Source organism: Triturus cristatus, chromosome 4_1, assembly GCF_964204655.1.
Source record: "Triturus cristatus chromosome 4_1, aTriCri1.1, whole genome shotgun sequence".
NCBI lineage: Eukaryota > Metazoa > Chordata > Amphibia > Caudata > Salamandridae > Triturus > Triturus cristatus.
The window spans coordinates 918,131,266-918,143,711 of NC_140585.1; the positions used below are offsets into that span (position 1 = coordinate 918,131,266).

General features: G+C 47.3%; 1 protein-coding gene across 2 annotated transcripts in view; it reads left to right on the forward strand.

Moving 5' to 3' along the window:
• The window catches only part of LOC146855810 (transmembrane protein 116-like), a 153,011-nt gene that overhangs the window by 120,855 nt on the left and 19,710 nt on the right, over window positions 1-12,446 (forward strand). For both annotated transcript variants that reach the window (XM_085653727.1, XM_085653728.1), the window contains one exon: window positions 4,965-5,045. In XM_085653727.1, coding sequence (XP_085509853.1) covers window positions 4,965-5,045 — 81 coding nt within the window. The remainder of the gene's footprint in view (window positions 1-4,964; window positions 5,046-12,446) is intronic.

Below are 12,446 nucleotides of genomic sequence, written 5' to 3' on the forward strand. Positions count from 1 at the left end.
TTGAAGGAGGGTAGATTTTGTATCACAGGGGGCCCCTGGCCCGTTCTGTCCACACCTGAAGTATGAGACCCTTGTCCTTGCCCTGCCAGCTGCATTTGTAGGCCGTATTAAATTGACCAGCGGGTCCTGTGTTGCTATATAATTATCCTGAGACATCCTCACCACTCAGCCAGCATAAAACCCCTGTGTAGGCCCTTCTGTTCAATATGTAGGCCTCTTTGTTAAATTGACCATAGCTCTGCAATTTTAGTGTATAGCAGTCTGAAGGCAGGTCTGCGAGGCCTTCTGATCCAAACTAGTAGCCCCCACCCTACCCGAGTGCTCCGTGCTCGGTATCAAAGTTCAACATCCCCCTGAAGCTGTCGACATACAGTAGGCTGCATCCTGGACTGGTACTTGCTTCCTGGGCAGGTTTCCCGCTTTTAAGGAAGTGGCAACCGCAGAGCGTCAAGTTAGGAGAACTGAGGAGATTTTATACATGAATATATTGAATTCCCGTACAATACCCATTATTTTCTGCTTGCTCTATGGAACTTACGATAAGCGATTGGCCTGAGAGACTGACCTTTTCACCCAGTCCATTGTCAGCATTAAGTGGGTAAATGACGAAATGTCTGGTAAAATCTGCAGACGAAGCTTTTGGGTAGCATACGTAGGTAGATGTAGCGTGCAAAGGAGCCCACAAAATGATATAAAAAGGGAGCACCCACAGATATCGACGGACTACCTCGCCGTCTGTATGTAGGTTAACAGGCAGTGCAGGTTTTCCCCAAGAGCTGGGAGCTCTTGTCTTCCTTTGCTTAAAATGTCTTGCTCTGCTTTGCTTGAAGTATCTTATTCTATTTTACCTATATGAAATGTCATGTTATGTTTAACCATTGTTCTCTTTACTTTTGCATTTAAAAGATTTTGTATTGTAATTGCAGGAATGCTTGCTCAAAGAGTAAACGTGAGTGTTCCTAGGTAACATTTTCCTTGGTGTAACTTGTTTCTCATGATGCATTTATAGATGTGTTTTCTCTCTCTCTGTCAGTACATTAATTGAGATACAGAGAATATTATGACAGCTGTATGATTATCTGGATTCTGTATTTTGTACTTTATGTCTCTATTCTGCGGTTTCTTTGAGGTTGCATCTTCTCATTAAACTGCCATTGTATTCTGCCTCCAATTCCATGTCTCATATGTCTGTTTTCTTCATTTTTGGAGCAAGCGTTCCTAGGCACCCCGGCTCAAATTAAGGTGCCCCTTTTGTCCCTGACTCACTCTCCTGCTCAGTTCTGTGGTGGCTCCCGGGGATCTGGGGACCGCCCCTAGCTTCCTTGACCCGTAATAGATCTTCCCTCCAACAGCCTCTCTTGCAAGTCCTGTATTGTTGGTTTGTTGCCCCTGCCCCCCTTTCCACTGCCCTCCATAGTCTGTTGTGCTTCCACGGCCCTTCCTGCCTGCTCAGTGTGGTTAAATTGTTGCCTTTGCACCCTCCTACCTGCCTTCAATTTTCAGAGTCCGTGCCCCTGGCCTCTGCCTCTCAACAGTATCCTAATGAACAACTAGATTGCTAACATTCTATATTTATTACAAAAGTGTGGAACGCCTGACATCATCTTGATGTAATCAAAACTGTAATACCTAGAGCATTTCCTTTAGAAATTACATATATGAGAGGGTCTTATTGGCATCAAAATTATGGTTAGTGCTCTAAAAGACTTAAATAAGGACATATTTTCTGAGTTTTCAAATAGCGACAAAGCACTTTTAAATTATTTGTTATCTTTATGTTTTTTTATCCAGTTGACCACTTGATTAAATGTTGCACTTAGGGGAGAGGATGTGGTGTTACTTCCAGAACTGCAGACTTTGCAACTGGGGAACCAGGTTGAAGTTTCTGCTTCAGCTCGACATTCTGTGATTCTGGTCAAATCACTTAGTCTCCCCATGTCTACAACCAAAATGAATTTGTTCTTGTGTGATGTAACCAATGCTCATGTAAAGCACTCCAATACCTGACAAGTCTGCACTATATAACACTGCAAAAACACAAAATAATAAGTGTTTTGCACACTTCTGTCATTGGGCTATATTTGGGCTACATCTGGGTGATTTTGGGCTACATTTGGGCTCTTTTGTCTCCGGTGGCCATCTTGGGAGATTTATTTGTTATGAAGTTTCCTAATTTCCTCATGTACTGCAGTCTCCTCAGTAGGAAATGCTTTCAGTTTTTTACTTTGATTCCATCATGAAGGTATTCAGATATGTCACACATTTGCCATAAATTCTGAATGTTAGCACTCTAGTTGCTCATTAGATCACTGTAGTAAAACTACTGCACCATGGAAGTCTGCTCCTGGTATTAAAAGTGCATGTTTCAGTCTGCATGTCAGAATTTTTTAATGAAATAGAAGAGGATTTGAGAAGTCACTCAAAATGTGCCCTCATTTTCTTTCTTCAGCATTAATCATAATTTCTATGGCAAAATGAACCTCCTCATTGTGTTCCTTTTTAAATTAAATGTTTTAAGTGTTACCAGTTTATTCCAATCAAGATGGCTTCAGGTGTGCCATACTTTTGTCATAATGAAGACAGTAAGCGCTCTAGTTGTTTTTAAGAACATTCTGGGACATTCTGTCATTGGGCTATACTTGGGCTACATCTGGGTGATATTTGGGCTACATTTGGGCTCTTTTGTCTCTGGTGGCCATCTTGGGAGACTTATTTGTTATGAAGTTTCCTAATTTCCTCATTTACTGCAGTCTCCTCAGTAGGAAATACTTTCAGTTTTTTACTTTGATTCCATCAAGAAGGCATTCAGATGTGTCACACATTTGCCATAAATTCAGAATGTTAGCACTCTTTTTGCTCATTAGATCACTGTAGTAAAGCTACTGCTCACCAGGGAAAACTGTTGCTGGTATTGAAAGTGCATGTTTCAGTCTGCATGTCAGAATTTTTTAATGAAATAGAAGAGGATTTGAGAAGTCACTCAAAATGTGCCCTAATTTTTCTTTCTGCAGCACTAATCATACTTTTTATGGAAAAATGAACCCCCTCATTTTGTTCCTTTTTAAATTAAATGTTTTAAGAGTTACCACTTTAAGCCAAGCAAGATGGCTTCATGTGTGCCATATGTTTATCATAAGTAGGACTGTTAGCGCTCTAGTTGTTCTTTGGAACACTCTGGGAAGCTGCAGTAGAACACAAAGGAATCAACTGACAGTCTCTGCCCTTGTTGGATGTACATGTTTTACTGAGAATGTCAGACTTCATTCTCACATGACTGAGAAAAATAATGTGAATTTACAGAAAATAAGCTCTCAGTTTAGCCTATAGATCACCTTCCAAACCTCTGTGGTAAAAGCATGAGAACATATTTTTCTCTCAACCATGATATCCCAGCAGAAGGCTTTTTCACATGGTGAAATCACCTTAGAACATACCACAATTCCTAAAATGAGTATGGTACCATCAACAAATGATTTATAATGTAACTAAAGTCTTAAAACCTTCTATTAACTGCAATGCTTTTTAATGAGGTGCTATCATGTATATTGGTCCCAAGATGGCTGCCAACACTTCTTGGATGAAGAACTGACAGCCAATCAGATCTCAGGATGAGATGTGTGGTTAGGCTCCGCCCACATATATATATGCTTTTAAATGCTATTTTCTCAGGAAATACTGAACAGATTTACACCAGGCACTTCCTTGACCTTATGGCTACCTCTCTGCCAAATTTCAAGTAATTCTGTTCAGCCGTTCGGGCTGTAGCTGTGTCTAAAGGTCCTATGGAAAAATGCATGGGGAAAACGCGTTTTGGGACCCCCCTTTTTTCTCGGCCCCTGCTTGACGAATCCCCCCGAGACTTTCAGGGTAGGAGCGGAGCGTAGCGCCCCACCTATTTTTAAAATTTTGCGAGGATTCGTCGACCGGCGCCAAAGTTATTCCAAATAGAATGTTGCGGATTTCCTATGGAAACAGGGTCCTAACTATAACTACCTACTGGCGACCGCCAGTAGGTAATATATATATATATATATATATATATTCCAGCGTCGTTTCCACCTGGGCTGCCGAACACACGGCTGGTGCATCCAAGTTTACAGGGGGTGGAAACCTGTTTTGTTACACAACAACTACGGATGAAAGAGGTGCACTCACAAGGTATTGCAAAGAGGCTTTTAATATTCGCATACGCGTTTCAGCATTCGCCTTCCTCTGTGCGTTAAAAGCCATACTTTTTGACACAGCGAGAGACCATTTAAACAAATGTGTGGCCTGATTAGTTGAATTTTGGCCTATGGGAGGACTGCCATTCCCGTGGTATTGTGCTGTTTTTTAATGCAGTTTGGGTACTAATTAACCATTATAGTCCAATGTCCGATTATTATAAACAATGTCCCGGCTTTATGCCACTGATGTCCTACCACATGGTTCTTTTATGGGGTCATTCTCACTCTCGCTGTGACACATCGCCTCTCGCCTGCCGCTGGACCTTAACTGTTGGCTTGCTGCGGGTGTCCGTCGTATGGCAAGGCACTCCTGGCTTTGAATAAGTCACAACCTTGTTGATCGGCAGGGCCTTACGGCGGCGATTCTGGCAGCCCAATTAAACTCCAGCGTTGTTTCCACCAGGGCTACTGAACACACGGCGGGTGCATCCAAGTTTAAAGGGGGTGGAAACCTGTTTTGTTACACAACAACTACGGATGAAAGAGGTGCACTCACGAGGTACTGCAAAGAGGCTTTTAATATTCGCATACGCGTTTCAGCATTCGCCTTCATCAGTGCGTTAAAAGCCATACTTCATACTTTTTGACACAGCGAGAGACCATTTAAACAAATGTGTGGCCTGATTGGTTGGTTGCTCTCTCTCTCTCTCTCTCTCTCTCTATATATATATATATTTATTTATTTAGTGGAGATATCTCATAGCATCATTTCGCAAATCTATTGCTTTATATTTGCAGAATCTAAAAGGGAACTATGTGGGCCTTGGTAACAAAATTACGCTCTTCGTGTATCTACTGGTGGTGATGACCTGCTGCACAGTGAGTAGTTTACGTTTCATTCCAAAATATCTGTATGGCCATCCCTCTGCCCACGGCCGCGTACTTTCTGAGATGTTATAATGTTACAAACTATAAATGCTTGCACTGCGGTGTTCAGATTTTTTACAAGATGCAAGGGAGTGTTATTACAAATTGGCAAACAGTTCACTGTAGATATAGCAATGTGCACTGGTACTAAAATGTTGCATTACAAATTGCATTGATTGGGACAATACGGACAGGCTCTGCAATCCATAATATTACATACTTCATGAGTGTCCCACTAGGTTCTTGCCTGCACAATATCATTATCGACACTGCAAGGATGTGGCACTGTTTATAGGCAATAGAACCCTTATATATTGAGGTGTACTACAATGCAAAATATTACAAAGTGCCCTTTTAACATATGGTTTATGAAGATTTGATCAAGTCTAGAGCCACTGATAAATACATATAAAGGATGGCTGAAATGGCCTTACGATACTATATTTCCTTTTCTGCTAATTTTTGAACCCAGTTATAGGAGTTTCAATACAAATTTCATTTCGGATTTGATAGAGAATCAAATGCGAGATCTTTTGTTCCTGGAAAATATGTTTGAGCAATGTAAAAGAAACAGACATTTTTACTTGAGTCTCTGGTAGATGGGCGACCAAGGTCATAATAACATTGGATATGTGAAATAAAGTTAATAAGATGAATTTCGGGAGGAGGAGCCTAGCGCGCAACCAAGATGGCCGCGTAGGCTTACGGCTCTCGAGGGCCTCCGCAACCTCCTACGTCTATCCTGACTTAATCCTGATTTATTTGACGGGCTTTTGCTGATGAACTTGCGCTGAGGTGCCACCCGTTTTCCGGGTTCGGATCAGACGCCGGGAACCGGAATGGTTGCGCTCCGAAGTTTGCGGCCTGCTCTTGCCTTGGTCCTGATCTCGAGTTGGTGAGGTGCCCGGGTATGAAGTGAACAACAGCGGCATACTGGGCTCGACCTGACACGTACCCCGCGCTTTCACTTTCGTTTTCAAGCTTGCTTTCTGAATTTGGCTGAGAGACTTTGATGCTTCAGAGGGGCGCGGATGGCGGAGTGCCTGGCCTGACTCTCGGACTATCCTTGGGCTTCCTGTCTGTAAAGGCTGTGTTCAATTGAAGTAGCTACCTGGTTTTGGTTCCTGGTGCTGGTGGGTGCCAACTTTGGTGGCTTCCGGACGATGGCGGCTAGACTAGACGGAGACAAATCGAAACCCAAGTCAACTCGGAGGGGAGCCTATACTCAGGTCAATAACATGGATCGTTATGCGCAGACAAAGGGATCCCCTAGTGGCTCGCATAAATCGCCTGAGAGGTCCAAGGAGGTCTCGGGCCCTTCGTCAGAATTGACCTTGCTGGACGTTATGGGCGCCATTGAGGAGATGAAGGCTGCTGTGGGTCAGCAGTTTGATACCCTGGCTCATAAATTGGACGCGGTCCTGATCGATGTGAACTTGGTCAGGGCAGACCTGTCCAAAACCAACGAGCGGGTCGACTCTTTGGCTCAAGCTGCGTCGAGCCTAACTGTGGACGTGGCTGCCCTGCAGACGGAGGTCCGTAGGTTGCGGCTAGCCAGTGACCAGACGGACCGTCGACTTGAGGACTCCGAGGGCAGGGCTAGACGCAACAATGTTCGTATCATCGGAGTGCCGGGAAGATCGGAGGACTCTGCTACCGACCTTTTTGTGGAGGATCTGGTGATCAATCGTCTCGCGCCCAAGGGACTGAGCAAGTTCTTTGCGGTGGAGCGGGCCCACAGGATTCCGGGTGGTGCGCCCAAAGTGGGTGCTCCCCCGCGGCCTATAATCACCCGGCTCTTTAACTTTCGGGATAGGGATGCTATCCTTCAGCCGTCGAGGGTGGCCGGGCCGCTGAAGTTTGAGAACTCTAATGTCAGTTTCTACCCGGACTTCACGCAAGCGGTCCAAAAACAACGGCTGGGATTTTTGAGCGTCAAACGGCGCTTGAGGGACATGGAGCTGAAATATGCGATGTTATTCCCGGCCAGGCTGCGGGTTGAGTTTCGGGGTCGCTCACACTTCTTCGACCGGCCGGAGGCGGCGGGAGACTGGTTGGATGCCCTGCCTCGGGGACAGGATCGGGACGGTCAGATGGCGGAGAGCGGAGAGGGTTTGGTGCAGCAGGACTAGAACTTGGTTCCTGGGGATGGACTGGACTGGTGACGTCTGGTACCTTGGCTCAACTGGACTCTAGTTTGGGATACTATGCCCTTCAAACGCTTGGAGGTGGTGGGGAGCTTATTGGGGCTTTTTCCTCCTTCTGGGGTTCTTTTTGTGGTATATGTTAGGGCGACAGGCACACTGCGAGTTGGGGGGGCTGTTTGGGCTCATGCAGGGGTGCAAGGAGGGGGGAGTTGTGGTTGGGGGATTGTGGGGGAGGGGGGGTGTTGGGGACTGTTTGTTTGTTTCGCAAGGCAATGTGAAGTTCTCTGCTGACTTGTCCGGGTTGTGCTTTCCGGGATGTGGGTATCATGCACGGGAGTGGGGTGGGGGGTAGGGGATTGAAAATCCTTTCGTGGAATGTGAATGGATTGGGGGACAGGATTAAGCGCGGGGTGGTGTTGCAGTTTCTGAAACGGATTTCGCCCGACATTGTTTTCCTGCAGGAGACACATTTGATTGGGAACTCCTTCCATGCCCTAAATAGGAGGGGCTATCGCCTTGCCGCTCACTCTGGTTTCACTTCTGGCTCAAGGGGAGTGGGTATTTTGGTTCGTACCTCTTTCCCATTGGAGGTGGATGAGGTGCTTCACGATGATAGAGGGCGCTATGTGGCACTGGTGGGGAGATGGGAGGGTAGGATTGTTTCGCTCGTTGCTGTTTATGTGCCTCCGGGGTTACAGACGGCTACGTTTGCTGATTTGGGGCGTCTGGTCCTGGGATTCCCTGGGGGGGTTCTGGTGTTGGGGGGTGCTTTTAACGCTGTTGTATCCAGGTTGGAGGACCGTCGCCCCCCCAGGGATCTCCCTAGGGCTCAGGCCTGGTTGGGTGGCTTTCTGGACACTTTGGGACTTGTAGATTGCTGGCGATTGATGCACCCGGGACAAGCGCAATACACCTTTCACTCGGGGGCCCATGGGAGTCTCTCGAGACTTGATTACATGCTTATGCCGGTGATCCAAGCTGGGGTGATTGGGGAGGTACGTCATTTGGCCCGAGGTATTTCTGACCATTCCCCTGTATGGTTGCAACTGAAGGTTGTCCCTGGGGCGGAGGGGAGAGTAGCGCCCATCAACCCCTGGTATTTGCGCAACCCTAAGATCCGCGCGGAACTGGTCAAGTCCACCGATCACTACTTCAATGATAATGTGGGGTCGGTGTCGTCGGCTGTCTCCCTATGGGAGGGTTACAAAGTGGTGATCAGGGGGCAGGCCTTGTCACTTATCTCCCATGCTAAGAGGTGCGGGAGAGCAGAGGTGGTTCGCCTGGAAACTGAAATAGCGGAAATGGAGGAGGACTTGGAGCGGGGTGTTACTGACGAGAAACTGCACGTTCTCAGCCTCAAACAATCTGATTATAGAGCGCTAGTCACGGATGCCGCTAAAGAGATGAGTAGAGAGCAGCAAGGACGACTGTATGATGTGGGGGATAAGGCCGGAAAGTTGATTGCTTGGTTGGATAAGAAGGAGAGAGCGAGCAGGGTGGTGCCCGTTGTGGAGAAAATGGATGGAGTGCGTGTGACTGACCCTGTGGAGATTGTTGACTGCTTCGCGGATTATTTCCGCGGGGTATACTCTCCGGCTTCTGTGCGTTCGGAGGAGGATTCTCATCTGTTGCTTAGAGACATTGCATTGCCAACCCTATCGGAGGCTGATGCAATCTTGATGGAGGCGAAGTTGTCGTCCGATGAGATCGCCTTGGCCACTCGCTCGATCGCGTCTGGTAAGGCTGTGGGTCCTAATGGTCTTCCCATTGAACTATATAAGTTGCGTCCCGATAAGATAGCGCCGTATCTTCGGGACATGTTTTTCGCGGCACGTGCAGCGGGCTTCCTCCCCCCGGACCAACGTCTCGCCACCATAGTTGTGATACATAAAGAGGGGAAGCCGCGAGATCGCTGCGCCTCTTATAGGCCCATTTCGCTGTTGAATGCAGAACCCAAAATTCTGGCAAAGGTATTGACTAATCGGCTGGCCCGGGTCGTGGGCGACTTGATTCATCAGGATCAGTCCGGTTTTATACCCCATCGGAATACCGCCCTGAATTTGAGGCGGCTGCATGGCGTGCTTGCTAGAGCGGAGTTCATACGTGAGCCGGCCATCTTGGCATCTTTAGATGCTACTATGGCGTTCGACACTTTGGAGTGGCCGTATATTTGGGCCGTGTTGGCGAAATTCGGGTTCGGCCCTGAGTTTATTGGCTGGGTAAAATTACTATATGCTGACCCACTGGCTCAGGTTGTGGTGAATGGTAGGGTGTCAGGCTCCCCTCGCACTGGGGAGAGGTACGCGTCAGGGTTGTCCGTTGTCACCCCTTCTCTTTGCACTTTCCTTAGAGCCTCTCGCCGCCTGGTTGCGTTGGGAGCCGTCGCTGCGGGGCATTAGATGGACGCCGGAGTTTGAGGACCGTGTCTCCCTTTATGCGGATGATATCCTTCTGTATCTTACCTCTCCCCGACAGTCGCTAATTGTATTGGTGGATGTATTGAATTCCTTTGGCTGCAACTCTGGCCTGGTCATCAACTGGGCCAAGTCATGTGTTTACGTCCTCTCGGGTGAGGCCCCCCTTCTGCCGCGGGATTGCCCTATCCAGATTGCAACATTGGGGTTCAAATATTTGGGAATCTTTATCTCTCTGGACCCCGCGGTCCGCTACCAGCGGAACCTTCTCCCTCCCCTCCAGCGACTGAAGGCTGACGCCGCTCGGACGGGCGGCATTGTTTAAAATGATGTCGCTACCTCGCTTCTTGTACGCTTTGCAAAATACTCTAGATGTCGTGCCAGCCCGTTATTTCCGTGAGGTGGAGGGTCTTCAGCGCCAACTGTTTTGGGACGGGCGGCCGCGGATCGCTCTCGCCAAGTTGACGCTCCCTTGGTATGATGGGGGGGTCGCCCTCCCCGATATTAAAAGGTACTATTGGGCGTCTCAATTGGCGGCGGTGAACCACGGGATATACGGTCCCGCCTTGAATCCGGCCTTCGAGATGGATAAATTACTACTCCCGGGTGGGGACTATAATAGGGCGCTGTATTCGGTGTCCCCGGATGCACGCTTGACAGGACCCACGCAGGTTGCGGTACGTGTGTGGCATGCGGCGAGTGCTGCGATGGGGTGGAGGGGTCGCTTGACTCGGGCGACGCCGTTGTATGCCTCCGAGCGGCTGGGTTGTTTGTGGAAAACGAAAGGCTTTGAGAAATGGGATATGATTGGTATATGTAAGGTGGGTGACCTTTGGGCGAAGGGGTCTTTTAAAACGTTTGAAATGCTTAAAACTGAATACAAATTAAATGATAGAGAGTACTTCCGGTATGCACAAGTCCACCATGCGCTGTGTTCGGTCTTTCCGGACGTCGCTGCTATCCCCGAATATTCCCCGCTGGAGGATAGAGTGCTTGATGGCTATGTGCCCGACAGCACTATTTCTCTGATCTACAAAAAACTTATTAATGATCGCGCGGACTTGCTAACCCGTCTGCGGGAGGCATGGACGGGCGACGGCTTGGAGCTGGACGATGAGGACTGGGTAGCGGCGGTGGCCTCCCCGAAAGAGGTGGCGATCCCGGCCCGCTTACGATTCGTACAGCTGAAGATCCTCCACAGAGTCTATGTCACGGGGCCCGGTTTGCTACGTATGGGTTACTTGATGGATGGAATGTGTAAGCGTGGATGTGGCCTGTCGGGTACCTTTCTTCATATCCTATGGGAATGTTTGGAGGTTGTGCGATTTTGGAACGGTATCCACGCTGTAATGGAGGAGGTCACGCACGTTGCTCTGTTGCCTGAGGCTAGGAGGTGTTTGTTGAATGTCTGGGAACCGAATGACTATAATGTGGCACAGACGCAGGGGGTGACTTTGGGGTACATGGTGGCTAAGCGTAACATTGCACAGCTGTGGGGTTCCCCGAGGCCGCCCACGGTCACGGTATGGAAGGAGAACATGGACTGGTGTATGTTTAGGGAATAGACGGTGTATGTGGCGAGAGGCAAGCCTGGGAAATGGACTAAGGTATGGGGTCCATGGAATTTATATTGTGGGCATATCTGCACCCCGCCTCTGCCGTTAGAGGTCGATATTGCTTTGTCCCCCTAGCCTCACATTCTGCGGGATTGTGTGAGGTGTGTTCCATGCTCTGTCTTCCCGCTGCCCCCCGCTTCCGCTTCCTGTCAAGAACTGCTTTAGATACTGTCCGTTGTCCCCCGTCCTGGGAAGCGCACGCTGCTATTTCGGACTCTCATTGCCTTGAGTGTGTTTTGTATTTAATAAAAAATGAAACTGGTTTTTATTTTGATTGCTCTCGGCCTATGGCCACGGCCTGTTGCATCTACTTACGGACTGCCGGGAGCTCCGCCTCTGGTTCATTTGACTGTGTGGCATTGCATTGCCGGCCCTCGGGCTCTGTAGCGGCCGGCCTTGGTAATTGTAGGCCCTTGTATGTATTTTATTGTATAATAAAGGTTTCTTTAAAAAAAAAAAAAAAAAAAAAAACATCACTTTGAGCAATCATTCACATCAAGTTGAATAATTTGTTGTTGAGCCTATTCAAATATTTGTGAATGCCGGAGACTGTGTCTTTGTACTGAGTTCATTATGAGGAGTTTCCTGCATCTGAGGTTATTGGGAATTTTACCAAAGTGTCTTTGCTATGGCATTTAATAAATCTGAATAATAAGTATACGTAGGAGACCCTCCTTATTTTTCTCCTATCTCTCAATGTCTTATATTAAGGACATCTAATGCGTACACAGCATACAGTTGACGTAAAACGTAAACATATGTAATGCCATCCTTATATTTTCCACAGAAGACATCAAATAAATGACCTAGATCAAAAAAAAAAAAAAAAAAAAAAATAAGATGAATTTCTCTGCTCTATGCAGCACATTTTGTAATAGTATTACTTCATTGTTTAGTCATTTTCAAACTTGGTAACACTGTCTGGACATCGGTTGCACCAGGTTAGTACCAACTTAACACCGAAATATAGAAAGAAGCAAAAGAAAGGTGATCAGTCCAGTTTTGTGAAGGGCCTTCCAGCTCACGGCAATATTTGTCACTGCATTTTTAGTAACTTTTGAACCGTTTGAGCAAGAAACACATTTTTTACTGTTAAAATCTGCACATTATGTGGCAGATGATGGATTATGTGGCAAATGCAAACAAATCTATAACTATGCGAAAATCGCAGCAGCC